Source organism: Pantherophis guttatus, chromosome 5 (genome assembly GCF_059756535.1).
Source record: "Pantherophis guttatus breed Tessera chromosome 5, ASM5975653v1, whole genome shotgun sequence".
Classification (NCBI taxonomy): domain Eukaryota; kingdom Metazoa; phylum Chordata; class Lepidosauria; order Squamata; family Colubridae; genus Pantherophis; species Pantherophis guttatus.
The window spans coordinates 230,354-258,335 of NC_142067.1; the positions used below are offsets into that span (position 1 = coordinate 230,354).

General features: G+C 58.7%; 2 protein-coding genes across 6 annotated transcripts; both read left to right on the forward strand.

The window, feature by feature from the left end:
- Positions 1-266: 266 nt before the first annotated feature.
- Positions 267-6,722, forward strand: LOC117670865 (FH2 domain-containing protein 1-like). 2 transcript variants are annotated; one of them, XM_034426368.3, is made up of 10 exons: positions 267-1,188; positions 3,439-3,500; positions 3,571-3,673; positions 3,761-3,846; positions 3,929-4,029; positions 4,247-4,317; positions 4,521-4,628; positions 5,343-5,413; positions 5,566-5,845; positions 5,976-6,722. In XM_034426368.3, the coding sequence occupies exons 1-10, from the start codon at positions 775-777 to the stop codon at positions 6,540-6,542; spliced, it is 1,863 nt and encodes a 620-aa protein (XP_034282259.3). In that variant the 5' UTR covers positions 267-774; the 3' UTR covers positions 6,543-6,722. The 2 variants fall into 2 exon arrangements, with proteins under 2 accessions (XP_034282259.3, XP_087750689.1); XM_087894563.1 differs by lacking the exon at positions 3,929-4,029 and having other exon boundaries at positions 768-1,188; positions 3,439-3,673.
- A 6,862-nt stretch (positions 6,723-13,584) lies between these two features.
- On the forward strand, positions 13,585-23,397 carry TRIM3 (tripartite motif containing 3). Of its 4 annotated transcripts, none has more exons than XM_034426361.3 (12): positions 13,585-14,363; positions 14,597-14,771; positions 17,203-17,443; positions 17,700-17,851; positions 17,959-18,139; positions 18,397-19,120; positions 19,220-19,323; positions 19,407-19,574; positions 19,968-20,136; positions 20,914-20,984; positions 21,412-21,552; positions 22,261-23,397. In XM_034426361.3, the coding sequence occupies exons 2-12, from the start codon at positions 14,641-14,643 to the stop codon at positions 22,411-22,413; spliced, it is 2,235 nt and encodes a 744-aa protein (XP_034282252.1). In that variant the 5' UTR covers positions 13,585-14,363; positions 14,597-14,640; the 3' UTR covers positions 22,414-23,397. The 4 variants fall into 4 exon arrangements, with proteins under 4 accessions (XP_034282252.1, XP_034282253.1, XP_087750686.1 ...); XM_034426362.3 differs by having other exon boundaries at positions 13,722-14,363; positions 14,602-14,771; XM_087894560.1 differs by having other exon boundaries at positions 13,893-14,133.
- The last annotated feature ends 4,585 nt before the right edge of the window (positions 23,398-27,982 follow it).

Sequence of the window (27,982 nt, forward strand, 5' to 3'; positions counted from 1 at the left end):
GCGGGCGCGAGAGGCAGAGAAAGCGGCCTAACCGGCCACCCGGGCTCCCACACAATCCACCGGAGAGTCCGCTCCTCCAACAGCCTCTCCGCGGGGTCCCTCGGCCGCTCTCCTTTTGCCACCGGGGCTGTTGCCGGCCTTAAGGGAGCTTTGGTCCTTGCTCGCCGGCCATGCCCCCGGGAAGCCGCTCGCGGGAACCCAACGCGAACTTGGCCGTAGGTGTGAGCGGGGCTCCAGGGAAGAGGAGGGTAGCAGCGGATCCAGGCAGGACGCGGCCGGAAGCTGACCCTCAGAGCCGAGGCCAGAAAGGAGCCGCCTCCCGAAGGCCGCGGCTGCACCTGGCCGCGGACGCCGGATTTGTGGTCGGCCAGGCCAACGACGCAGCCGGCGCGGGCGGGGCCGGCGGGCTGAGCACCTCGGAGCCAGCCCAGCGAGGGAGGGAGATGCCGCCGCCGCCGCCGCCGCCCCGAGAGAAGCCCGAGCTTTGCCTGCCGCTTCCGCCGGACGTCCCCTCGAAGAAAGGTCGGGCGCGGCCCTCCCCGCGAGCCCACCCGCCTCAAGAAGCTCTCGGATCCGCACGTCCCCCAGGGAACTGCCCCGCCTTGCCTCCCCGGGCAGAGGCCGCCGCCTTGCGCTGGACAAGAGCGCGAGCGCCTCTTCCGCCTCGGCCCTTCGCCTGAGCGCCACGCCCGCCCTCCGCTGCCCCCGAGGGGACGGCCGAAGGCGCGCCGGGCTCTCCTGCCGCCGCGCGCCCACCGCCCACCCCTGCCGGCCATGGTGACTCTGGAGGGCGCGTCCGCCGCGGCCTCGCCTGAGGAGTGGACGGGGCCGGGACCGCCGAGCCCGTCCGCCTCGGGGACCGCCGCCGACTCTTCTGCCCGCACGTCCCCCGCGGGTCCTTCCTTGCCGCCGCCGCCGCCGCTTCCACCCCCGCCGGCCATCAGCCTGGTCGACGCCGCGCCCTGCGAGGGGGCGGCCGAGAAGTCCTCCGCGCGGCGCCCGGTCCGGCTGCGGAACTTCAACTGGGAGGCCATTCCGCCGGAGCGCATCCGCGGGCGCCCCAACCTCTGGACGGCGGCGCGACGGCGCGGCGAATGGACACCCGATTGGCGTCTGCTGGAGGAGCTCTTCGGGCAGCGGGCGGAGCCGGCCGGCAGTGGCCTCCGGGCCGTCCCCGCGACGGAGCAGGTAAGGGCGGGCGGAGGTGGATCGCGGCTCTGCTGGGCAGGTCGCGCCCGTCGCACCCTCGGCGTCTCTCTCTTCCGACGGCCGCTTCCTGGCCGGCTCACCTAGTATGCGCCACGCAGAGGGCGCAGGGCCGAGCCAGCCCAGAGAGTGGCGCGGGCCGGCAGCTCGGTCTCCCCGGCCAGAGGAGGGGGGAATTGGGCGCCGCCCCGAGATTGGGTAGCACGTTTTGGTTTTGCTTCATGGAGCCCGAATTCAAGGGGGCTCTTCGCAGGACAGTTTAATCCGGTGGTCGAAGCTGCTTCTTTCTGAATGAGAATTTTTGAAGCTTCCAGCCCGGCCTGGATTTACGCAACCTGCTCACATCCCCCCCCACCACCACCACTGTGCCCCGAAAGAAACAGGAAGTGTTCAATGCAAACAAATCTTTGAAAGGCTCTAGGAAATTCCCCCCCAATTCAGCCCCTTGCGAGAAGAGCCCCGCCGCCCCCGAGGGACTTGGGGCAAGAGCCGCGTTGGCAGCCTTGCCAGGCAGGCCTTCACTTCTCTCCTGTCTAACTTTTTTTTTTTTTAACTTGATTTATATGCCGCCCTTCTCCGGAGACTCAGGGCGGCTTACAATGCGTTAAGCAATAGCCTTCCTACTTTTGTATATTTTATACAAAGTCAGCTTATTGCCCCCACAAACTGGGTCCTCATTTCACCTACCTTAGAAAGGATGGAAGGCTGAGTCAACCTTGAGCCTTGGAGAGATTCGAACCAGCAGAAATTGCAGGCAGCTGTGTTAATGACAGGGTGCACTAAACCACTGTACTATCAAGGCTCTTGATAGTAATTAAACCTTTAATTGCGGCCCTTCTTTAGGCAGCTCAAGATAGTCTGGGGGGAGGTGTCCTTTTGTCCTCAGAAGAGTTTTGCCAGGTAGAGCACCCTGAACAATGGAAGCTCACCCAAATCCTTCGGAGTTTAGGGAAATCGAGTCTTCTCTAGTGTGGAATGTTAATTGAGGTTCAACTCCCTGGATTAAGGCTTGTTTGCTCAAGAGCCACCCAGGCTTCCCTCTGGAAGGGGTTATGCCGCTGGGTGGGGGAGGGGTATCATTGGCTATCCAGTCTTGGGGAGACCTTTCCCATCGCTGGACTCACATGACTGACTTTGTGGCCACATTTACACAACACACTGAGTGCTGTTCTCTGGGGAGAGGGTGTAATGCCCCCCAGCCTAGGCCCCCCAACTGAGCAGACTGTGTGAAACCAGCGCATAGTTTTCTTGCAAGTTGCTTGTTTCCAAGAAAGATGGAAGTAATGCCTGATAGTTTCTTTGCTTAAAAGGCTGTGTGTTTCTGGCTGAAAACAGTTAACGGACAGAGGGTCCCTTAGGGATCTGTCTGGGGTGGGTGCTATTCCTGGCTTTTTTATTTATTGACCTGGGTTTTGATGCCACCAATGGGAGCAACACCTGGAGGACAAAATGAGTTCTAGAGTAATCTGACCAAATTGGAAGATTCGGCAGAGGGGAGATCTCCCCCCTCTCTTCTTCTCCCTCCTTCTCTCCCCTCCCCATACACCGAAATGTGAAGGAGGGCCAGAAGAGTCCACCTGAGCTGGGTACATGAGGGGGAGTGGGAGGGGGGATGGAATGGCATACTTTCACCTCAGGGCTGCCTTTAACAAGGACGGGGTGGATGTCAGTTGGCACAGAATATATGCACGTATGTATGTGTACATTTAAAATGTGTGTATATGGCCACCCCTCTTTCAACCAACTCTGGGCGGCTTCCAGTGCAAAGTATTTCTGGCAGTTCTTCCAGGAGGTGTAGGTGTGTGTGAAGGTCTGGAGGGCGCCTCTTGGGGTTTTCTAGTGTGCATCGAACAAGCCACCCAGTCACTGGAGTTGAGCAGCCTGGAAATAAATGGCAAACCAGTTCGGAGGTGAGGTTGAGTGATGGGGGATGAGGCAGGCACCTGTGCAGGGAGGCCAGGGACCTGGACGGAAGAAGCAGGGGCAAAGGCCAAATCTTTGGGGGCTTGGCTTGGATTCTCAGGGGCCCCTGTGGCTCCAGAGATGGAACCGAGCAGGGTCCAGTGCTCCTCTTGTCAACTACCAGGGGTTCTGCAGGGCAACCGGAGAAATGGAGAATCACTGCTAGGTGGTGGCGCTCGAGGGGCTGCTAAACTCTTTTTAAGAGGGCAAAAACAGCCCCAATTCCTTCCCCTCCCCTAATCTCAATGGTGGGTCTCTTCCCCATTTTAGGCCTCCCTTTTGGATGCCAAGAAAATCCTGAATCTGGGAATCTTCCTCAAGCAATTCAAGAGGTGAGGGGGGGGAGGGACCCCAGGCTTTGGGGTGGAACACGCCACGAGGAAGCTTTCCCTTCACCCCCAGGCCAGTTCAAGACATCGTGGCTGATATTCACCATGGCACTGGAGTCCCTTATGGGCCGGAGAAGCTGCTGGAGCTCTTTAAGATGCTTCCTGACAGGAAGGAGGTGATTGGGGAGCTTGGGGGAGGGGTGGAGGAGCTCTTGCCCCCCCCCCCCGTTGCCAGATTCATGATTGCCGTTTCTCCTGGGAAGGTGGAGAAGCTGGAGTCTTTCCAGGGTGACCGGAGCCGCCTCTCTGAGGCTGAGGTCTTCGCACTGCTTCTCGTCCAAGTGCCCAGGTGAGGGGCTGGTCTGGGCATGGAGGGTGCCATTCTGAGGGTATTGCTGGACAGATCCCCCCACCCCCCTCTTGTCTTCCAGCTATGCCCGTCGCCTAGAGCTCCTCGTGCTGAAGCTGCAGCTGCTCCCCCAGCTCAGCGCCCTCCAGTCAGCCATCCAGACCCTGACCAAGGCAGCCTTGGGTGCGCGGAGCCTGGCTCTCTTCTCCCTACCCCCTTTGACCAGGAGGTGCAACTGTGAGGGGCCACTGTCCTCCGTGTGGGGGCCAAGCTGGGGCCCATCGTCCGGGTAGGGGAGGGGGCCCGGCAAGGTTCTCCGCAGAAGGCCAGGGTGGGGCTGATCCTGCTGGGGCAGAGGCTGCCCTGCCCCTTGTTCAGCTCACTTCCTCCCTTCCCGCAGAGCTGCTGGATTGCGAAGAGCTGCACGACCTCATTCGGCTGGTGCTGAAGATGGGAAACTATCTGAATGAGGTGCCTTCTTGGGGCTCTTCTTGGGACAGCAGACCTGGGGGGCTGTGGCTCTCGGGAACTCGGTCACCTGAAGAAGCAGCTCGCTGGTTCTCTAAGTGGGGGAGGCACCTGGCCAGCCTCCAGAGAACGTGGCTGCCTTCACGCCTTGTAAGGGTGGGCGGTGCAGGCGCATGACTTCCTTTGCCCCCCTCCTCCTCCTGCAGGGAGGCTATGCCGGGTCTGCCTGCGGCTTTCATGTGTCGTCCCTCCTGAGGTTGCCGGACACAAGGGGCAATCAACCAGGCATGGACCTCCTGCATTTTGTGGCCTTGGTAAGGATTTGGCCCTGGGGGGAGGGGGGGCTTAGCCATGGGAAGCTATTGGAACACAAAGGGAAGCCCTGAGGGGGGAGGATCTCTCTCTCTCTCTCTCTCTCTCTCTCTCTCTCTCTCTCTCTCTCTCTCTCTCTCACACACACACACACACACACACACACACACACACACACACACACAAACTGGCTGCCTCGAGAAGCTGCTCCAGGAGATTGGTGCTGGTGTTTAGGGCTGGCCGGGAGGGGGCCGAAGAGCCCGCCTTGACCTGTCTTTGCTGGGGAGGGGGACCATGGCTTGCAGGGCAGCTTTTCTGAGGGGTGAAGTGGAAGGACCCTGAGACCTGGTTATAAAGGGACCTCCTTCCACGCCTTGGCCTGGCACCATCTCAGGTTCTTTGTGAAACTTGATAAGAGTTTCTGGGCAGATTCAGTGTGATTGGTGGGTAGGTGGTGAATCACTCAAATGCATCCTCCACCCAGGTCTTCTTTTTAAAGGTTCTCTAGAAAGGGGAGGGGACACATTTCATAGGGCTAAACCATTTCCAAATCCCTCCCCAGATGATGGGCTGAAATGAGTATTAGAGAAAATCCTTCTGGGCTAAAGAAGGGGCTTGGGTGGAAGCAGGGGGAGGGGGCTCATAGCATGTGCTGCCCCCCCCCTCAGGCCTTACCACAGGGGACACCTTTGGACCACCCTTTGTCTCCTCTCCAGGAGGCTGAGAGGAAGGACCCTAGCCTTCTGCATTTCCCCCGTAAGCTCCAGCACGCAGCCCCTGCGTCACGGTAAGGAAGGCAATAGAGGAGACCGGGGGGGGGGAGCAGAGGGGGAGGCCGGATCAGCCCCATCTTGCAGGGCCAAGGAGATGGGCAAGGCCATCCCGCCCGCTCTGCTGCCTCCTGCCTGACGGTGTGTCCGTGGTTGCTCTCCTTTGCAGGATCAATGACCAGGAGGTGGCAGCAGAATTGCAGAGCCTGGAGCAGAGTCTCTTGGGAGCTCAGGGGGACCTGGAGGGTCTGGGCTTGGAGGGCCAGATGGGGCCCTTCCTGCATGTGGCAGAGCTGGAACTCAGGGCCGTGAAAGCTGCCCAGCAAGACCTCCAGCGGGCCACAGCCAGGCTTTCTGACTTCCTCTGCGAAGACCCTGAGGCCTTCTGCTTGCCCGAGTGTTGCGGGACCTTCCACGCCTTTGGGGAGCGTTTCCTCGTGGCCATTGAGGTAGCTCCAGCTGGCCTTCTGCCCCTCCCCAGCCTTGGTGTAGCTGTCTCCCCACCGCCAAGGGAGCATGGTTCACAGAGGTCACCTGAAAGGCTGAGGAGGAGGGAATTTGCTCACCTCTTCCCCGCAGGAGAACCAGACCCGGGAGGCCGCCATGCACCGAGAGCAGCAGCGGAGGCAGCAGGAGCAGGCGAAGCAGAAGCGGCGCTCCATTGCCACCTGCTCCTCCCGAGATCCTGGCCTGCAGGACGTGGACCTGGATCTGCTTGCCCTCTGGGCTCCTTCCTCTGGCCGCCGCAGCCGCCCCCCGCGAGGTCCTCGCCCCTCTGCAGGGAGCCCCCGGGGACGGGAGAGGCCCCTGCACCTCAACCGGCGCCACACACTCACCATGCTGCCCCCTTGCTCTGAGCCTCTCGAGGCTGCCCCCAAGCCCCCTCCCCCAGTCCCCCCGAGCCATAGCAAGAAGCCCGGGTGCTTCGGGCAGAGCCTCAAGGTCTTGCTCAGCACCCACCCAGCTGTGCCTGCCTCCCCCACCTCCGCTCAGGGCCCTCTCTCCCCCAGCACCTTCCGCCTGCCTGCCCTCTTCCAAGTGAAGGGGCCAGAGAGCCCCTCGGCCCCCACCTCCAAGGAGGTCTGTAGCCTGGTGGGATTCCTACGTCGCCTGAGTGTAGGGGAGAAGCCCCGTAGCCCCTCCTAGTCCGAGGCTGGGTCCCTGGTCTAGCAAAGAGAGCTGTCCCCTGTGCCCCCCCAGTCTCTCCTGTTCCCTCCGTATGGGGGGGCAGACAGGGGGGCTGTTTTAACCTTCCCTTGTTTACCTGCCTTGACTGGTGTTAAGTGACCACTTTGTTTACGCTCAATAAACCTTTTTCAACTCCCTCTGCCTTGTCTGATCTGAGCCACACTCTCCTGCCCTGGCATGGAAGCCCCGAATGCCCGACAAAAGCTCACCTCGCCATGCCGGAGGGGTCCTCTGACCGAGTGCTGCACTGGGGCTGTGAAGGTGAATCCTTGGAGCTCAGAGGTGTATCAGAAATTCATAATTTTTAATTGTAAATACTTTTTGAAATGGTATCTTAAGGAGCTTCTGATCGCCTGAGGCCTGGAAACTTTGGAGGATGTTCGTGTGGCCTTGCAGCCCCACAAAAGGCAGAGGGGGGAAGCATGTCCTGTTCTCTGATGTTCTCGTTCATCCTTCCTGTTCTGCCTAGAGCTCCTCCCTGGTGGAACATCTTTCCCCTCCCGAGGACACCCCCCCCCCCAGGAAGGGTCTTGGGAATCCAGCTTCCAGGGCCAGCAGGAGCCACCCCAGCAACCTCGGCAGGGTGTCAACACCCCAAGCTGTCCCTAAAGTAGCAGTCCTTCACCTTCCAGAAGGGCACTGGGGAGCCTGGGATGCCTAAGAAGATTCCACATCGCCGGCGGGGATCGCTTCTCCGCCGGTTCCCGGGACCCCCTAGGCCAGGCATGGAGCGGCAGGGCGCCCTGGCCCCAGGGAAACGGCAGCATCTCGGCCGCCGACTCGAAGTATCGTAGGCCGCAGGAGGGAGCGAGGGGCGGCAGGCGGGGCAGCCAGGCGTTCTCCCGTCGGGCCCGGCCGCCTCTGCTCCGGGGGAGGGCTCGTCCGAGAGAGAGCCGGCAGCGGGGCCGGCCTTGGCAGGGCGACGTCTTCCGGGCTGGCATCCTAAGGCCTGGAAGCGGGGAGGCGGCGCCGGCACTGCTCGCTACCTGTGGCCTCTCGCGGCGGGAGCCTCTGCAGGTGAGTCGGCTCGGAGTGCGGCTATCTGTCCCGCTCGTGGGGCCGGAGGTGGCCCGGGCGCCGGAGCTGTCCTGCCCGGGCAGTCCCGCCGAATTGCTCGGGAGCCGCAGGGGAGGACGGCTGCCGGGCTCCTCGGGAGCGACGGGGCAGGTGGAAAGCCCCGACCGTGTGCGCACCCTCCTCCTCGCTGCCGCTGCCCACGGACGGACGGTCGGGCTCGCGGGGCGTCTCAGCGGCGCTTCGGGCGGCGAAGTCCCCGGAGCAACAGGGCCAGGCGTGGAGGCGTCGGCTCTCGGGGCAGGTGCGCGGGTGGAGAAGGTGCAGGCCGCCGGGCGAGCGGCACTAGTCGGGCCACATTCCGAGCCCGGCCGCCTGCAGGAGGAGAGCTGCCGGGGGCGCGCCCGCTTCTCTCGTCCCCTGCGGGCCGAAAGCGTCTCCCAGACCGGCGTGGCAGGTTCGGAAGGGATTCTGTGCCCTCCCTCCCCTCCGGCAGCGCAGCTCTTCGCCTCCCGCGAAACTGGATGTCCGACGGCAGAGTCTCAGTCTTGCGTCCGGCTTCGGAAAGCGGCTCCGGCCCGGCTATTCGAGTGCTAGTTGGGCTGCCCTCCCGCTCCCCCCGACGGGCGCCCGGCGTCGGAAGCTGCCCGAGGCTGGCGCTGAGTCTTCCCCCAGCTGAGCCTTCGGGCGACTCCCTGATTGATGTGGTTGATTAGGAGCCTCGGAGTCGTTTCCTCGCGACCGGGGAGATTTCTCTCTCTGCCGATCTGTCCCTATCCCCCCACCCGCGCCGCCTTGCTGCTGGCTGTCCTCCCCTCCTTCCTTCCTTCCTCCCAGCATCAGCGCATTCTCCAGAGAGCTGCTGGGTCCTCATGAAACGAGTCCAAAGGTAGCCTCATGGTTCTCCTGGCCTTGAGTTCCCAGAGGGCCCTTTGTCAGTCAGGTTGAGTTGTCCAGTGACCCATTGGTGCTTTTGTCTTGGCATTTGTCTAGTGATCCAGGGTATTCTCGGGAATCTCTTCCAGGATCAAAGGTCAAAGAGGTCAGTCCTCTTCCTTCTTCAGACTCCAACTTTTGCTTCCATAGAGGGCCACAGGAAGGATCACGACTTGCAGGATTCTGGCCTGTGCAGACCCAGAGCCCTCATGGCATCTGTGTCTCTTCTCCAAGCCTTCACGGCTGCTCCATCAAGTGCTGGTTCCTTTCTGTTGAAGGTTGATCTTCAAAGGCAGAAGCTCTCCATCCCTTCTTGCAGATATTGGTCTGAGCAAGCACCTGCCTTCCCTTCCCTTCCCTTCCCTTCCTGTTTTGGGCACCAGCCTCCCCCACTTTCAACAAGGGGGAGAGTTTCCTTACGGTATTTGGGCAGAATGATAACAGAAAATGTGACCACCAGTTCTGGGGAAGGAGGGAAGGGGTTTGCTTTGGGTGTTTTTCATCTTGCTTTTTTTGTGGGGTGTTTTTGTGGGAGGGGCCTCCTAAAGTGACTCTGAAGAGAGTTTTTACTTTCGATACAAGGGTCCCTCTTTTCCTCCTGGGCTGTCCAGCCCATAGTGGGCAAGTTTCCCCTCTAGAGCACAGGCGAGAGAGTAGAGCTGGTTTCTTTGCCCCTATGGCCAAATCTGTCTCTTCTGACCAAGCCATCATCGTAGCTCCCTGCCGTCTCTGGGACAGAGATAATGGCTTGTTCTTGCTTTTCCTTGCTTTGTCACCTCCCCAGCCTGGCTACAAGCAGGTGGAATCAGGATCTGATACCCTTCCTGGCTCATTCAGAGGGTTGGACTTGAACCCAGAGCTCCTGTTCCCTCTGCGGAGAGGGGTTGGGGGTGGGTCAAGGGAGGCTGGCCAGTGACCTGAGGCCCACCTCTTCCAGCACCTGCCCAGCCACCTGAGCTTGCCACCTGATCCTGGGTGGCCAAGGACTGTGGTGTGGAAGTGGTTCAGACCCAGGAGTACATCTTTCCAGGGGAGAGGTGGGTGCAGGAGAAACAGGCTAAATGTCTATGGAGGTTCTCAGTCATCCAACTCCTCGTTCTCCCAAAGGTGCTTTTTCCAGAGGCAACTGGACTTTCTGGTTTTCAGAACTTAGTTCTAGAATAAAGAATAACAATGGCTAAATCCCTCAGCCGCACAGAATGGTAGAGAACGTGACTGGACAGAACAAACGTGCGAATGGCTGCAAGGCAGGTTCCTGCTTTTCCAACAGGGATGCCCAGGCTCAGGGATGCCACTTGGGAGCCCCAAGAGAGTTGTTGCCTACACCAATAGTTGAGGCTGGTCTGGCAAAATGGCAAAGTAGGAGGGGGGGAGGAAGGGGGCTCTCGGGTCCAAAGGGTGCCTGGTTGGCAAAAGAGCCATCCCAGCTTCCCGCCTAACATGCTGAGCGCCTCAGTGTCAGCGCCCCCTAGTGGCCATGGAACGCTAACAGAACCTTTGAATTTTATTTATATCCTGCCTTTATTGTTTTTATAAAAATCAAGATGATGAACATACTGCCTAAGACTCCTCTGAGGAGCATTGGGCAGAGAGAGAGAGAGAGAGAGAGAGAGAGAGAGAGAGAGAGAGAGAGAGAGAGAGAGACTGGCCCAAAGCCAGACAGCCGGCTTTCATGCCACCTTCTTCCAGGGGAGAAACGGGGCAGGGGAGGTATTGCGTACCTGCCGACTAAAAACTTAGGCCACTTACTGTGTGCATGGAGTAAGGGTAGCAAAGGATGGGTTGGTTTATAACTATCATATTATTTTTTAATCTAACTAGTTGGTGTAAATTAATCTCATATTATATTTATCCACACAAGGCCTGAATATGATTAGTATGCCTTTCCGTCAGCAACACTTAAGGCACCAAACCTATCCTTGATTCTCTCCCTTATTAAATGAAACTCTTTGCGGAGTTCCACTGGCTGGGGAATTCTGGGAGTTGGTCCACAAGTTTTAAAGTTGGCCTAAAGTTTGGGAAAAGTAAAATCAGCCATGAAAAACTCCCAGAGTTGTCTATGATGGTCCTTTCATGGAGGAATTTAATAGAACTTCTCCGTATTTGGACAGGCTTCCTCCTGCAGACTTTCTCCCAAAACTAGGATGGCATTGAAAACAAGTTCCATGTTAGCGAACACTTTATGCAGTGCTCATTTGATGGAGGAGACTCCCAGCTCAGGGATGGGCAAGCAGAGGAATGTGTGAAATTCCAAGGGAGGGAGGGTCTGGGCTGACCAGGAAAACTTTGAGGTACAGCAACTGAGCCTTCAAATCCCCTTCCTCTTGGGGAAAAGCTTTATCAACTTTATTCCAAGTATAAATGACCTGGTGCTTTAATAGCCACATAAAATGATTACTGTGGTGCTTCTGGTCAGGATAGCATTTACAAGAATTGAAGACCTTAAGCATTAGCATGTTTTGACTAAGCACTGTGCTCTGTTTGATAACTGTTTCTGTCAGACTGTCAGTCCTAGTCGGGTCTCATTAGGTAACCCTGGGGGGCTGGGATGAATGTGGGATCTCGGCAAAGTGTGCCATTTAATGGGGAGAGAATCCAGGATAGGTTTGGTGCATAACCTTTGGGAGTCCCTGAGGGGGTCCATTGCCTCCTTCCAGATGTTGAGCACTGCAATCAGATTTTAAGAGGGGGCTTGTCTGCCCCTTGTTATTTCATTCCTCAGCTTTGTCAAGCTGAGTGAATAATCCCAAACAGGAAATGGAGGCTGGCACCTGCTGTTCCTATCCTGAAAGAGTTGGATTGCCATTGGTTTTCGAATGGAATAATGACGCACCCACGTAATCGCTCCATCATCATGCAAATTGTTCTAAGCAGCAGGTTTTACTCCCAGCCTTAGCTCTCCCCATCGCAAATGCCCAAAATAGGTGAAAAGCATCAGCCATTTAAGTCAGTGGTGGGAATTTAACAACTGGTTCTCTGCCCTAATGACCAGCTGGGTGGGTGTGGCCAGGAGGTGTGACAGGCAGCACTTGGCTTCCTGCACTCCCCTGGGAGCAAAAACGGGCCACCCCATTTTGGGCCTAGGAGGCCTCCCTGTAGCCTCCTGGGAGCGAAAACAGGTGCGTGTGGACTCCTGAAAGGGATGGGGAGGGGAGGGGAGGGGCCAGCCATCAATTTAACTACCAGTTCACCCGAACCGGCTGAATTCCATCACTGCATTTAGTACCAGCAAATCCTAAAGAGCAGAGGGCATGGCACAGAATTGGGCTTCCAAGGCTCTACAGTCAGTCAAAACAGCTGCTTGCTCCAGGGCTGGAAAACCACATTAAGTCAAAGTTCCTTTGGAGGGCAGTGAAGGAAGGACCACATCCAGGCAGCTCAACCCCGTTCTTCAGTGTGGGCCTCATCAGGAGCAGCATGGCAGCTGATGGGTCCTGGTCTCGGCCAGGGGATACATCTCAGAAAGGGACAGGGGGACTTCCAGTTAGGAATGCTTCCAATTCCCATAAGGAAACACAGAGGTCTTGGCCCACAGAGGTTGAATGTCCCGGCTCTGCCATTCAACATACTCGGGGGACTGGGGTGGGGGGAGGGACAATGCAGGATGTGAAAATTGCAACGTGATGCCCAGGCCTGCAAATGATCCGGGTTGCCCGGCTAGAGAGTCAAGTAGCTGCATCGTGGTCAATTGAGAGAGTGAATATCCAGCACATAATTTCCCACTTAGATGGCAAGAACCACGGGAGAAAAGAATTAAACGTGAGTTATAGGGTGCTAGTGGTGGTAAATCAGTCCGAGGAATTAGCTGAAAACTTAGTGAAATGCCAGGACAGAGGTGGCCCTTGTGAGGGGTCTGGCACAAGAGGAACTGGCCCTGAAGGGCATTGTCTGGAAAATGGTTTCAGCAGTGGGGAAAATTTGTTAGCACGGAGTGAAGCCCTTGGGCGAGAGATGAGGAGTTTTTGCAGAAGTGGGCAGGAGGCTGAGGAGGGTGATCTAGATCCAGACTCTGGGATTGATTCATTAGGAGGGCTGCTACAGCTACACACAGCAGCAGGACGGATGTCCTTGGCAAGTGGATCCAGCACCACCAGGAGATCCACTTCTGGCTTAGGCTGGGTCCATCCAATGGAAGCCTTGCCTCATACGCAAATCCCCCATTTTCATGGCAATGCCGGACTAAATACTTTCTGAAATGAGCTGTGGTGATGGCGCTTGGCATCCTGGAGGATCTTATTTTGTTGTCTGGAGGCCCGGAGGGGGTGGGTTGGTAGGGGAACAGCAGGCTTCAGCTGAGCCCTGGCAAGGCTGAGTGGCTCTGGGGTTTTGGACCCTCCGGTCCTGGGACACCTTTGGTGATGTTCATGATGCCTTTCAGATATCCATCCCCATGTGGGGGATGGGCTTGATCCACTGAGGAGGATGCAATCTTGGTAATGCATGGTAAGTGGAAAGTAGGGTCCCTGGTACGATCTGCTTCCGATTGCAGAGGCTCTTCATGGGAGGAGGTGTCACCAGAAAAGACATCTGCTCAGAGCAACCCTGACTGCCCGCCCCCTAGCCTGGCCAGCGTTTCCTCAGCTGGGTCCTGTCTCTGGTGAAGGGCCGGACCAGGCCACAGGGCCAGCTGGTTCGGCCGCCCTTGCTGGCTTCCTTCACCCTGAAAGCTCTGAGAGGGTGGCCAGGGGTGCAGAGCAGCCTCTCCCCATTGGCTGGAACTGGAGTGTGGGCCCGTGGGGCTCAGATCCCGAGGATGGGTGGGGAGGCCGCCTGGGAGCACAGAAGTGCCGTACGATTCCTGCTCTGGATTGCCAGGCCAGTGTGATGCCCCTCCTCTGCCTGGGAGGCTGAAGGGAAAGGTGCCCACAAACAATTCCTGGGTGGACTTCGAGGAGGGCCTGGCCAGGGGCTCCAGAAAAAGAGGGGGGCATCTTGGGGGGCATGCATGTGATTGAGGGGGGGATGCTCTACCCATTCAGCCTGGCGTGGGTGGGCTGGAGCCCCTCCGTCTACAGAAGCACCGCTGCTCCTGCCACGCCCCCGCCTGCTCTGGTACCTTCTGCCCAGATGCAGTTCCTATGGCAACCACCATCCCTCGGCTCCCGCTGCAGCCAAGGGCTTTTCCCCGCGCGGGCTGGGCTGCCCCCGAGGCGAGAGTGGATCCACCCGTCGCCGCTCCTCCCGCTCGCTTCTGCCCGCTCGGGCACTGCGGAGAAGCCGCAGCTGCTGCAGCTCTGAAGCGGGCTCGGCGGGTGCGACCATTCTGCGGCGGCGGCGGGGGAGCGAGGCGGGGCAGCGCCACCGTCCCGCCTCCTCGGTGGCCGACCCACCCTCGGGCTCGGCGAGAGGGACGGGCGAGGGCGGCGCCGAGCTCGCTGCGGAGGGCGCAAGGCGTGATTCCGCTCTGCTCCCCCCCCGCCGCCAGCAGTGGTATGCTCCGGCCCCATCAGCAGAGGGGATGCGGTGAGAAGAGCAGCCCGCTCGCAGCGCCGCCGCCGCCGCCGCCACCGGGAGCGGCATCGCGGCCGCAGAGGGAGATGCGGGCTCCGCGCTCCGGACGCCGCCCGCGCTGACGCCTCCTGGCCGGGCAGCTCTTGCGGTGAGCGGAAGCCGCGGCGGGAGGAGGGCGGGAGCGCAGGCACCGTCCCCGCCCAGCCCAGCCAGCGAGGAGGGCGGCGGTGCCATTAGGCCGGCCGTCTCCGCAGAAGGGCGTGGCGGGCGGCCTGCCTCCGGGAGCGTCCCCGGCCCGGTTTCCCTCCAGGGAAGAGGAGGAGCCGCCCGCAGCTGCAGCCTCCGCGTCGAAAGGCCGGAAGCCCCCGGGCGCGGCTGGTGAGAGGCCTCCTTTTTTCGGGGCGGGGGCGGCGAGGGCGGCGGGCGGGCGCGGGGGTCGCAGGCGAATGGCGCGGCGCATGCTCGGGGGTGGGGTGGGGTGGGGTGGGGGGATGCGGCTCCGCGCTCTGCCGCCTCCCGCGAGAGGAAGTCCGGCGGAGGCGCGGCCGCCCTTCGTCCTTCCCGTCGGCCGGGGCTGAGGGCCGGAGGGCCGCTTGTCTCTTCCCGGGCAGAGCAGCAGCCAGAGCCGCCGCGCAGCCTCCAGCCGGCCCTCGCCATGGCCAAGCGCGAGTCGAGCTCCAGCCCGGTGGTGCGGCAGATCGACAAGCAGTTCCTGGTGTGCAGCATCTGCCTGGACCGCTACCACAACCCCAAGGTGCTGCCGTGTCTTCACACCTTCTGCGAGAGGTGAGAGCCGCGGCCCCGCCGTCTGCCCGGGGGGGGGAGTCACGAGTGGCTGTTGGCGTCCGGCCAAGTGGCTCGTTGAGCGGATCAGGGCGCTGCGTGGGCGGAGGAGCTCTTCTCCTCGATCCCCCCTCCGCAGATTGCCCCCCTCCCCCCGAGGTTTGCAGGAGCCCCAAAGCCTGCAGTCTGTCGAAGCGGCTGCGGTGGGTCTGGCGCTGGACGTGGTTGCACTGCAGCCTCTGCCTTTCCTCTGAGGCTTTGAATATGTGCGACAGTCTAAGAAGGATGGGGGGGGGGAGCGGAACCCACCCAAGCAGGATTGATTGAACCAATGGCCATCTTTGCTAACTGGGATCCCTGGCTGGAGATGCTGAGGGTCCTTACAGGCATCTGTAATATTAGAAGGCAGAAAATTCCCCATGCCAGGGATCCCAGCGAGGGGCGCCAAACCTGCTTCAGCCAGAGCAAATCGTTTTAAACGCAGCTTTTTGCATAATAAGCACACCTGTGTGCAGACCTTTTGCCTTCCAAGGTAGCCCAGCCGAGAATATTGCAGGGAGTCCTAGCTCTGTCTTTCTTGTAAAGGGACAACAGATCCTTGCAGGATGGAAACTATCCCCCTCTCCCGCCTTTCACTCTCCCAAAGACCCTGTGTGTGTGTGTGTGTGTGTGTGTGTGTGTGTGTGCGCGTGTTCTGAAATCTGTTGGATTTTGTGGCTCTGCCTCCTCTCTGCCAAGGTCATTCGTACAATCACAGCATAGGCAGACTGCCAAGTCCCCGAAGGTCCTGGATGGAGCAAATTCTGCTCCTGGAAGTGATGCCTCTTGGGTGACCCAGTCAGGCTCTTTGACCAGTGCTGACCTTTGGGCAGCCCACTTGTCTCCCACTGTCAAGGAGACCCTTTAAACTTTGCTCAGAAGCAAAGAGGTGACTGGCCTTTTGGTCTCCCATATGTTGGACACTGCTGGTGATGTTGTCTCTGGTCCCCACCCCATACTTATTGTTAGCTGGATTTGTCTGGGGCAGAATTTGCTAGCAGCTGCGCTGGTTTCTGCAGTCCCCCAAAGCCAAAATGGGCCCCTTTGCTTCTGCATTGGACAAAGCTCTCCACTGGGCTCCAACTCCTGACCAGAGGACACTTCCCGCATAGACAGCTGCCGAGGGCGGCCCATCTAAGAGGTCTGCCCAAAACCCAGGGGTGGGTTCTACTTACCTTTACTACCGGTTCGCAACGGGGCAGCGCGCATGCTCTTCTGTGCATGCGCAGAAGCGTTCTGATGATGTCTGGGTCAGTGGGCGGAGCCTCCTGCCGGTTTTACTACCAGTTCTATAGAACCGGTGTGAACCGGGGGCAACCCACCACTGCCAAAACCCCTCCCCCAGGGCTCAGCTCTCCGTGAAGCTGCGTCCAAACCAGTGACCCGGTGTTTGGGCCTTGCCACTAGGTCTGGGGAAGGGGCTCAAGGGTTGCTCCCTGGTGCAGTGCCTGTCTCGGCCATCAGGGCAATGGGGTTCTCCTCTGTGCCAAGGCTGCTCTGTGGGCAACAGGCTGGCTTTGAAGGTGGCAACAGGGTGGCAACTGAGGTGTTTGGGGGGATTCTTGCATGTGACTCTTGGCTTCTTAGGTGTGACCCACCTTTGGGGGATTGTCTGGGCATAAACAAATAGGGAATATTTTGCTGCGTCTCCTGAGCAGAATGTTACAGCCACAGAGCTGGCGGGACTCGAGAGACCTGGACACCCCCTCCTCTGGGGAAGAGAACCTGCTTCCCTTTGGCCTGGCTGAGTGTTTCAGCTGCAGCCGCTCCCTGGCCTGGAGTTGGAAGTATCGGGCTCTGGGTGCAAATCTTGCTCAGAACTTGCTCATCCCTGCTTGAGCAGGCCCATGGTTCTCTTCCTATCCCACCCTGCCCATGAGAGGGAAGCTGCCCCCCTCCCGGCTTTCCATGCAGTGAGCCAAGGCCTGGAGTAGCTTGGCTCGCTCTCTTCCAGCACTGCATGGAGAGCTGGACACTTGAGTGTGTTCAGGCGGGCAAAAGATTTTGTGTGCCAATCCTCTGCTGGGTGTGGCATGACCTTGTTGACAGACACCATCCTCTGCACTGAAACTGCATCCTTGTTGGGGGTGGCTGCAAGGAAGAAGAGCCCGCACGAGGGGTGGGCTGGAGGTGTCGAGGCAGTGGCCAGACCGTGGTGGTTCATCCAAAACCTCTGATGCCTACAGCTGGTTGGAAGAGCAGGAGCCCCAAGCATGGGCCTGGCATGGGGAGGACTGGTGCAAGAGGGCTGGCTGGCTACTTGGGACACCCAGTGCCTGCCTCCCCAACTTGATCCTTTCGAGGGCTGGCTGTGGCTGAGGGCCCGCCCGCCCGGCCTCTGCCTTCTGCCAAGGTCTGGTGCCCATCTTGACTCACCTTTTGCCCCCTTGGCCAGGTGTCTCCAGAACTACATCCCTCCCCAGAGCCTGACCCTCTCCTGCCCCGTCTGCCGCCAGACCTCCATCCTCCCGGAGAAGGGGGTCGCCGCCCTGCAGAACAACTTCTTCATCACGAACCTCATGGAAGTGCTCCAGCGCCAGCCCGACAGTGCCGGCCATGAGGACGCCATCGCCATGCTGGACTCTGTCAGTGCTGTGCCGGGCAAGCCGCTTTCCTGCCCAAATCACGAGGGGAAAGTATGTGTGGAGCTTATGCTGTTGGGGAGGATCAGTGGGAGTGGCTTTGCTGGCCCCTTTTTTTGCCTCTCTGCCCAGAAGCTTTCCCTGGCCAGCGGGAGGATGGGTGGGGCATCCACATCTCTGCATTCTTTTCCCAAACCAGAGGGGCTTCCTGCGGGCGGGAGGTGGGGGGGCCTGTCCCCAAGGCAGCCATGCTGGCTGGGGATTGGATCTCAAGAGTCCAGGGCTTACCAACTTCCCCATCTGCCCCCAGACCATGGAGTACTACTGCGAGGCCTGTGAAACGGCCATGTGCCACGAGTGCACAGTGGGAGAGCACCGGGAGCATGTGACCGTGCCTCTGCGGGATGTGGTGGAGCAGCACAAGGCTTCGCTGCGCCAGCAGTTGGACGCCATCAAGAGCCGGTATTGCCCGGGTGGGCTGCCCACGGCTGCAGGTCCAGCTCGGGGGTTGGGGTTTTGTTACTCTGCTGCACAGCTCAGGCTCCTGAGGGGTCCTCCTTGTCTCCCAGCCTGCCACAGCTAGCCACAGCCGTGGAACTCGTATCTGGGATCAGTCAGCAGCTGGCGGAGCGCAAGAACGATGCGGTGGCCGAGATTGGGAGTACTTTTACTGAGCTGGAGAAGGCGCTGGGGCAGCGTAAGGGGCTACTGGTCCGAGACCTGGAAGCCCTCTGTGGGGCCAAACAAAAGGTAAACCAAGATAATTTAGGGGATCTCCTCTGGGGCCCTGGCAGCCCCCTTGCTTCCTCCCCCAGTTTGAGAAGGCACATGGTTGAGAGGACCTCAGTGCCTTGGTTCCATGGCCAAAGCCTCCCAAGCCAGGTGGGGCCACTCACCCTGGCCAGCCCTCCCCTGCTCCTTGGCAGCTAAAGAGTGGGTGTCCCGCCCCAGCCAGCTCCTGGGGGTTCTTGGCTGGGCAGGGCTGAGCCTCTTCTTCCCTGGCTCAGGTGCTGCAGGCCCAGCTGGAAGTCCTGCGCCAGGGCCAGGAGAACATCAGCAGCAGCTGCAGCTTCACTGAGCAGGCCCTGGACCACGGCTCGGAGACGGAGGTGCTGCTGGTGAAGAAGCAAATGAGTGAGCGGCTGAGCGAGTTGGCCAGTCGGGAGTTCCCTGAGCAGCCCCACGAGAACGCCCAGGTGGACTACGTGGTGGAGACGGAGGGTGTGCGCAAGTCCATCCTGAATCTGGGCGTGTTGCTCACCACCAGCGCCATTGCCCACAAGACTGTGGCGACCGGTGAAGGCCTCCGCCATGCTGTGGTGGGCCAGGCCGCCTCGCTGACAATCACCACCAAGGACAAGGATGGGGAGCTGGTGCGCAATGGCAGCGCCTGCCTGCAGGCTGAGGTGGTGGCGCCTGACAACTGCGCCCTGGAGCACGAGGTTCAGGACAACAAGAATGGCACTTACGAACTGCTCTATACGCCGCGTCAGGAGGGCGACCACGTCCTCTCCATATGCCTCTATGGACAGCCCATCCGCAGCAGTCCCTTCCGGGTCAAGGCTGTCAAGGCATCTGATGTGCCCCCCTCCCCAGATGATGTCAAGCGCCGTGTGAAGTCTCCCAGCAGCGGCCACATCCGCCAGAAGGCAGTCCGCCGCCCCTCCAGCATGTACAGCAGTGGCAAGAAGAAGGAGAACCCCATTGAGGATGAACTGATCTTCCGTGTCGGTCGGTGCCTGGGTGGGAGGGAGGGCAAAAGGGCCACTGTAGCTCCTGGCTGGTTTGGTGGCCCACTCCTGGCCTCACTCGGTGCCCCTCTCTTGGCAGGAAGCCGGGGCCGGGAAAAAGGTGAATTCACCAACCTGCAGGGCATCTCCACCTCCAGCAGTGGGCGCATCGTGGTGGCAGACAGCAACAACCAGTGTGTGCAGGTAGGAACAGCTCCTCTGCAGGCACCAGGGTGGCTACCCGGGACCCCTTCACAGGCGTGCTTTCCCCTCCCCCCACCCACCAGGTCTTCTCCAACGAGGGCCAGTTCAGGCTGCGTTTCGGTGTACGGGGACGCTCTCCTGGACAGCTACAGCGTCCAACTGGGGTCACAGTGGATCTTAATGGTGACATCATCATCGCAGACTATGACAATCGTTGGGTCAGCATCTTCTCCCCTGAGGGCAAATTCAAGGTGAGCATCTGGGGAGGCAGATGTGGAGGTCAGAGTCTCTGGTGGTTTTGGTGATCCTCATCAGGTCAGCCTGCCATCTGCCTTTGCCCAATGGTGGGCCAGTCCTCTGGCTGAGCCCCTTCAGATATGCTGGATTCCAGACCTCAGTGCTTGGAGCAGGGAGTGGGTCATGGGACTTGTGTTGCAACCCATGTTGGTTGGGGAGTGTTGGTCCACTGATCGGCTGCAGTGGGGACTGGGGAAGGCTGCACAGCCCTTGTGCCTGATCCGTCCTCTGAAGGGAGGGGGCTGCCAGATGATCAGGCCGAGGGGTCAGGAGGACCTGCTCCCGGGGCTGACATCCATGTGTTGATGCCCTGGAGCTGGCACATGCCCTTCTGCCTTTCTCCCCAGACCAAGATTGGAGCTGGGCGCCTGATGGGCCCCAAGGGTGTGGCGGTGGACCGCAACGGGCACATAATTGTGGTGGACAACAAGGCGTGCTGCGTCTTCATCTTCCAATCTAACGGGAAGCTAGTAGCCAAGTTTGGGAGCCGTGGCACGTCAGAGCGCCAGTTTGCAGGTGCCCCAAGTAGTTCCTCTCCTATGCCTCAGACCCAGCTGGGAAGGGTTGGGAAGGCACCCTCTCGGGACCATCCTTGTCCTGCCCGTGAGAGTGTGGCATCGGAAGAGGGGGACTGCCCCCTGCCTCCTTTGCGTTTGGACTGTTGCCTTCCATTGCCACCCGTGGGCAGGTGGGTCCTTCCAGTTGCTAGAATCCTCCTCTGGGTGCCCGGCAGAGGGTGGGTAGTGAAGCAGATTCCCTCTTGCTAGCTTTCACTCTTCGGGAGCGATGGAAATGTTGGGGCAGACAAGGGTTGAGTTTATGCCCCCAACCAGCCCTTTCCCCAAACTGGAGCAAGGGTCGGCAAGTGATCTGCTCTGCCAGCATTTCTGCTGGGTCTTTGTGGAGACAGTGCCCGTTCAGCTGCCCTACAGAGCAGCCCATGGCTGCAGCGGCTGTCCTCGGATGCATCTCTCTGGCTCTGGCCGATCAGCCCAGCTAGACTCTCCGGGGCTGCCTTTGGCTGAATGTTCCCTGTTGCTGATCCGGAGCCTAAGCTTGTTATAAGCCTTCAGAGATTTGGGGGGTTTTCTGTACCAAATAGACTTTTGGGGGGGTTGGGGCGGAGAAGCTGGAGCTTTTTCTCTTGTTCGTTATCTTCAGGATCAGGAACAGCCCCCGCACTCCCTGGTCTCCGATTTTCAGGCCCTTTCCAGTGGCTCATTCCTTCTGGACTCATCTGCTCCTAGCAGTGGGGCTCTTCCTCACTTCTTTCCTCCCATTTTCTTTGCTCAGGACCACACTTCGTGGCTGTCAACAACAAGAATGAAATTGTGGTGACCGACTTCCACAACCACTCTGTGAAGGTGAGGGGGAACCCCGCCCATTCCAGGTGATATTGGGGTCCGGAAGGGGAACTGGGCTATTGCTGTGAGAAAAGCTTGGCTGGGGCACTCAGCTGCTCCTGTGACTTATGGGCCTCAGCTCCCCCCTGCCCCCCCCCAGCCCTTCTCCTGCCTTGAGGAGGAGAAACATGCCTGTGCTGAAGCGAGGTGTGGGGGGGTGAGGATTCTTGGGCCCCACTGGCTATGGGGAGGCTCCGTGGCTGCTGGAGAGGGAAGCGCTTCTCCCAAAGCCAAACCCTGCACCTTTGGTTCCTTTGCACACGCCCACACACCCAAATCACCCAGCAGGCAGCTGGAGGCAGGGGCCAGACCAAGCCAGGCGGTCCCTCTTGTGGTGCCATGCTGGGCCTGGGAAGCTCCGCCAAGCCATCTCCCTTCCTGTCCTCAGGTCTATAGTGCAGACGGAGAGTTCCTCTTCAAGTTTGGCTCCCACGGTGAGGGGAACGGGCAGTTCAACGCTCCGACGGGCGTGGCTGTGGATTCCAATGGGAACATCATTGTGGCCGACTGGGGAAACAGCCGGATCCAGGTGCTTGATGGGAGCTGGCCAGCTCAGCCTCTTCCTCCTCAGCAGCCAGCCTGGGGCTGAATTCTGAGGACAGCTGACGTGTCCCGGAGGTGCAGAGGTGGCTCCAGGGCCAGCTACCTCTTCAATTGCCACTAAAATCAGGGCTGAGCCCGTTCATCAAAGCAGAGGCTTTCAATCTAGTCCTCCATCTCTTTTGGGGTCCTTCATGGGCCCCCAGACAGGGGGTTCTAATGATCCAGCAACCTCTTCCCAGTGTCCCTTGAGCTACGGGGTTGAAGGCAGTGACTCGAACTCTTGACTCTTGCTTCCGGGGGTGGTGTAGCCGCTGGTGCTCCTGCTGCATGGCCCTTTGTGCTGGGGTGTGGCCAGTATGTGGTACAGAGCTTCCCTTCTGCCACTGGTCAGCCACACCCCATTCCTGCAAAGTGGGCCTGACCACTTGGCTCCCGGTCTGGTGGGACTGGAGGGCGACTCCTTTCAGGCCCGAACCTGACTGCACCCCGTTGGGGAGGGGCTCCAGCCCCTAATTATTATTGTTACCCTTTCCTGCCCCTTCTGAATGAGCCACATGGCTTTTGAGATTTAGTGACCAGAAGTGGCCATTGTAGTCCATGGGCAGAGAGGTGCCCTTCCTCTTGACTCACAAGATCGGCCGTGGTGGCAGCGCTGCCTCCCGACAAGAGTTCAGGGCCCCCTCCTCTCTTCCAGGTCTTCGACAGCTCAGGCTCCTTCCTGTCCTACATCAACACCACGGCGGATCCACTCTATGGGCCACAGGGCTTGGCACTCACCTCGGATGGACACGTGGTGGTGGCCGACTCGGGCAACCACTGTTTCAAGGCTTACCGCTACCTGCAGTAACCCTGGCAGGGCAGGCTGGAAGGGGGGGCTCTCCGAGTCCCTTCTGGCCCGCCTGCTGGACTATGCGCTTGGGGGCAGGCTGGCCCTCCGGGTCCTCCACACCAGGTTGGGGGCTCTGGCAGCTGTGTGTGAAGGGTGCCAACAGCCACAATGGCAGCTACGCAGCATTGGGACGGCTTCTAGGGAGTGGGGGTGTGGGTGGTCCCGCAATCTCCCAAAAAGCTGACCTTTTCCAGTGACGGGGGGGAAAGCCTCCCTACGGGCACCATGCAGCTCTTGCTTTTATGGCTCTCGGGGGTCTTGCCCGAGTCCTCCCAAGTAGGAATCCCTTTGAGTCACCCGGCTCCACCCTCCCCACCCCCACCCCGGATTGTTCCTTCCCTTGTTTTTTTCTGCACTTTATCATTGCCCAGAAAGGGGTTAGGGTTTCTGCAATGCCTGTGGAGAGCAGCGAAGCCGACAGAGGCTTCTAGTGGGGGACCCAGATGACTTCCCAGGAGCTGGAAGTTAGGGCTCCACTGAGAAGGCCAGGCCCCACCCCCTTGGCCATGGGGGTGGGATTCGCTTTACCCACCCATCACCCCCACTCTCCATTTTCCCAACTGGGTGAATTTCTGGGCCAGCCAGCTATTCTTCTGGAAAAAAAGCTCTTCGGCCAGTCTGGCGCCTCCCTATATGGAGCCAAGAGGGGCTGGGGGAGCAGCCAGAGGCCCCATGGGAGTCCTGTGCTTTGGGGGGGGGGTGGCTGGGAAAGAGCTGTCCTGCACAGGGGGGAAGGGATGCAGCGTCAGTTTTCCCAGCCCCTTGGAAGTGCTGCCCGCCCCCAGCCTGGCCGATGATGCCCAACCCAACTCAGCCGGTCTCCCAAAGAGCGCCAGCTCTGCCCTCCTGCCCCTGGCTTTCTACACGCCCCTCCCCTTTGGCTGAGCAGAGGCAGCCACGTGCTAATGGAATTATGTACAAATAAAGTATTCTGAAAATAAATGTCCACTGTGTCAGGTGTTGGATGGGGGCGGGAGGGAGGGAGGTGGTGCAGCTGCTCCTTGCCCAGGGCCATGTCTGCCCCATGCTGCAAGAACCTGGGGGGGGGGGGCTGAAAGCAGCTTTCCCCCTGCAGAAGCTCCCCCTGGGACAAAACCTGCAGTGCTGGGACCCTAGAAAGATGTGCCCCTCCTTGCCTGCCCTGCTTGGGGTTAGGGTTAGGTAACAATTTCAGACCTTTATTGTTAATGCACAACATGTGTACAATGAGATTGGCTGGGCCTCCCTTAGTGCATCCCCCCCCCCCCCCCCACACACATAATAACTCAGTGAATGAAAGAAAATCCCTAACCCAGTAAATCATACTAACACACGATCCTCCATACATGCAGTATATCACAGAAGTGAGTACACCCCCCTACATTTTGTAGATATTTAAGTATATCTTTTCATGACAACACTGAAGAAATGACACTTGACTACAATGTGAGTACGCAGCTTGTATAACTGTGTGCTGTCCCCTCAAAATAATGCAACACACAGCTATTAATGTCTAAACTGCTGAAAACAAAAGTGAGTACACACCTAAGTGATAATGTCCAAATGGGGCCCAAAGTGTCAATATTCTGTGTGGCCACCATTATTTTCCAGCACTGCCTTAACCCTCTTAGGCATAGAGCTTCACAGGTTGCTACTGGAGTCCTCTTCCACTCCTCCATGATGACGTCACGGAGCTGGTGGAGAGACCTTGCACACCTACCCCTTCCGTTTCAGGATGCCCCACAGACGCTCAATAGGTTTAGGTCTGGAGACATGCTTGGTCGGTCCATCACCTTTACCCTCAGCTTCTTTAGCAAGGCACTGGTCATTTTGGAGGTGTGTTTGGGGTCGTTATGTAATACTGCCCTGCGGCTCAATCTCCGAAGGGAGGGGATCATGGTCTGCTTCTATATGACACGGTACATGTTGGCATTCCTGGTTCCCTCAATGAACTGTAGCTCCCCAGTGCCAGCAGCACTCATGCAGCCCCAGACCATGACATTCCCACCACCACGCTTGTCTGTAGGCAAGACACACTTGTCTTCGTACTCCTCACCTGGTGGCCGCCACACACGCTTGGACACCATCTGAACCAAATAATTTTTTTTTGCTCTCATCGGATCACAGGACATGGTTCCAGGAATCCACGTCCTAAGTCTGCTTGTCTGCAGCAAAGTGTTTGCGGGCTTTCTTGTGCATCATCTTTAGAAGAGGCTTCCTTCTGGGACGACAGCCCTGCAGACCAATTTGATGCAGCGTATGGTCTGAGCACTGACAGGCTGACCCCCTCCCCACTTCAACCTCTGCAGCAATGCTGGCAGCACTCATACATCTATTTCCCAAAGCCAATCTCTGGATAGGACGCTGAACACGGGCACTCAACTTCTTTGGTCGACCATGGCAAGGCCTGTTCCAAGTGGAACCTGTCCTGTTAAACCGCTGTACGCTCTTGGCCATCATTCTGCAGCTCAGTTTCAGGGTCTTGCCAATCTTCTTGTAGCCTAGGGCTAGACCATCTTTATGTAGAGCAACAATTCATTTTTTCAGATCCTGAGAGTGTTCATTGCCATGAGGTGCCATGTTGAACTTCTAGTGACCAGTATGAGAGCGAGCGAGAACACCAAATGTAACACACCTGCTTCCCCCTTCACACCTGAGACCTTGTACCACTAATGAGTCACATGACACCAGGGAGGGAAAACAGCCACTTGGGCCCCATTTGGACATTATCAGTTAGGGGTGGACTCACTTTTGTTGCCAGTGAGTCCTAGCGATTTTGTCTAGTGGCGTCAGGGACAGCCCATGATGTTTTGTGCCGTGCTCATCACCCTCTGTAGTGTCTGTCTATCCGCAGTTGTCAAGCCAGCATACCATTCCGTAATGCAGTAAGTGAGGACGCTTTCTATTGTGGACCGGTAAAAGGTGGTCATCAGTTGTTGTCCCACCTTGCTCTTCCGCAGGACCCTAAGGAAGTGGAGTCTCTGTTGAGCCCTCCTGGGCACCTGGATTGTGTTATTTTTCCAGCTGAGATCTTTGCTAAAATGGACTCCCAGGAATTTGAAGGAGGGGACTCTCTCCACACAGCCCTCCCTTGATGTAAAGTGGGGCAGGTTCCTCTCTCTTCTGGAAGTCTAGCACCATCTCCTCTGTCTTGCTGATGTTCAGATGCAAGTTGTTTTCTGAGCACCATGTGGATAATTTTTGAACCTCCCTCCTGTATGCTGCTTGTCTCCACCTGTAATGAGGCCCAATAGGGTGGCATCATCTGCAAACTTGATAATCACAGTGGACGGGTCAGAAGATACTATGTGTACCATGTGTACAATCAACCCTCCTCCTGGAGATCTGCACTCGCCTGCTTAAGCCTGCAGAGTGAATGATTTCCCCCCCCCCCCCCCGCCTTAATCCGCAGCTGCTGCTGAACCACCTCCTGGTGGGACCTTTTTCTTTTTTCTTTTAATTTGATTTATATGCCACCCTTCTCCGGAGACTCAGGGCGGCTTACAATGCGTTAAGCAATAGCCTTCATACTTTTGTATATTGTACATTGCGCAGTCACTCATGCCCTCGTCACCTCTCGCCTGGACTACTGCAACGCTCTCTACATGGGGCTCCCCTTGAGGGGCACCTGGAGGCTCCAACTGGTCCAGAATGCGGCCGCACGGATAGTGACGGGAGCTGCATGGCACTCCCATACAACACCTCTCCTGCGTGAGCTGCACTGGCTCCCAGTGGTCTTCCGGGTGCGCTTCAAGGTGTTGGTTATCACCTTTAAAGCGCTCTATGGCATAGGATCTAGATATCTTCGAGACTGCCTGCTGCTACCGACGGCCTCCCATCGACCCGTGCGCTCCCACAGAGAGGGCCTCCTCGGGGTGCCATCAGCCAAACAATGTAGGCTGGTGACCCCCAGGGGGAGGGCCTGCTCTGTGGGGGCACCCACCCTCTGGAACCAACTGCCCCCAGAGATTAGGAGAATCCAAGACCTCGGTGCCTTCCGCCATGCCCTTAAAATCCTCTTTTTTCAGCAAGCCGGGCTGGCTTAACTTTTTTTTTCTTAATTTTTTAAATGTTTTAAATGGATTTGTTATTGTTCTTAAATTACGGGGCCAAATTTATATATATTCTTTTAATACTATTTTAATGTTTGTAATTTATGTTTTTATTCGGCTGTACACCACCCTGAGTCCTCAGGGAGAAGGGCGGTATATAAATTGGATATAAAATAAACAAAAAATAAATAAATATTTATACAAAGTCAGCTTATTGCCCCAACAAACCGCATCCTCATTTTATCTACCTTAGAAAGGATGGAAGGCTGAGTCAACCTTGAGCCTGGTGAGATTTGAACTTACAGTAACTGCAGACAGCTTGATGTTAATAACAGTGCTTTAGTCTGCTGAGCCACCAGGCTCTTCCCTGGCCGGTGGCTTTTTCCAGCCCTGCAAAACTCCCAAATGCAGGCGCTCCTCTTTGGTGGCTGCCCTGCTTGTTGTGCCAGCGGCCGGAGCCTGGCAGGGCTTGTTGGCTGCGTTGGCACCCCAAGGAAGGAAGGAAGGAAGGCCGGTTCTCCTCCTGAGCCACCGGCCGCCCCTGCTGGCTACTTATGGGCTGCGCTACGATTTACCCACCACTTATGACAGCTCACCGCCCCGCCCCCCCCCGCCCCCCCCCAACAAGTGCTGCCCACCCGGGTTCACAGCTCCGGCAGTCACGTGGCCGCACTTTGAGCGCTCGGCCCGCAGTTCGCCCACCGGCCGCATCCCGAGGTCACGTGACGGTGGTTGAGCTCCACAAAAACGCTCGCAAAGCTGGCCCGTCGCCTAGGGCTGCTTAAGGACCGGCGCGGCTGGCGACTGTAACTGTGGGCTTCGCTGCTGTCTTAAACCGAGGACTAGCTCCCCCCGCCCCGTCTCCAATCAATCACCGTCGCGGACGCTGCCGGCTTTCCCCTGGCTGGCTGGCGCGCCCGTCCTTCATTCAGCCCCGCCCCTCGGCACAGAAGAGAGGGTCACGGGATGAGAAGGCCCCGCCTGCGTCCTCCTGGCCTCGGCAACAGCGCCTTGATTGGTCGCCGCCGCAAGGGGAAGAGTCCCAAGGCGGGCGGGCGCGCTGCTGCCCCTAGTGGCGCTGGGGTCTCCTCCTGCAGGGCGCATGTGCGATGGGCGGGGCGCTGCCGGGGAGTCGCAAGCGTTTCCGGGCTCTAGCTAAAAGGAGGCTCGAATCTGCCACGTGGTTTGACCGCCCCAACAGGGAGGGCGGGGCTCTGGGCAGAGGGAGCGGCCTTCCCTCCCCTTCGGAGAGCAGAGCTGGAGAGAGGCGGGGCTGCGTGGGGGGGCACCAAGTCCGGCCTTTCTGGCGGGGAGCTGGTTTCACACAACCCGCCCAGCTCCCAGCCTGCTCCCGCAACTTGCTGTGCCCTGGAAAGCAGCCCCTCCCCTGGCTTCTTCAGACGCCCCCTCCTCTCCCTGCCTTCGGTGGCGCCTAGTTACCTCCCGTATGGACTACTGTAATGCTCTCTACATGGGGCTCCCCTTGAAAAGCACCC

Coding starts and splice junctions, on each gene's coding strand:
- TRIM3 (XM_034426361.3), top strand. CDS start 14,641: ATGGCCAAGCGCGAGTCGAGCTCCAGCCCGGTGGTGCGGCAGATCGAC. Junction 14,772..17,202: donor CTTCACACCTTCTGCGAGAG/GTGAGAGCCGCG, acceptor CCCCTTGGCCAG/GTGTCTCCAGAACTACATCC. Junction 18,140..18,396: donor TCTGTGGGGCCAAACAAAAG/GTAAACCAAGAT, acceptor TCCCTGGCTCAG/GTGCTGCAGGCCCAGCTGGA.
- LOC117670865 (XM_034426368.3), top strand. CDS start 775: ATGGTGACTCTGGAGGGCGCGTCCGCCGCGGCCTCGCCTGAGGAGTGG. Junction 3,847..3,928: donor CTTCTCGTCCAAGTGCCCAG/GTGAGGGGCTGG, acceptor CTTGTCTTCCAG/CTATGCCCGTCGCCTAGAGC. Junction 4,318..4,520: donor TGGGAAACTATCTGAATGAG/GTGCCTTCTTGG, acceptor CTCCTCCTGCAG/GGAGGCTATGCCGGGTCTGC.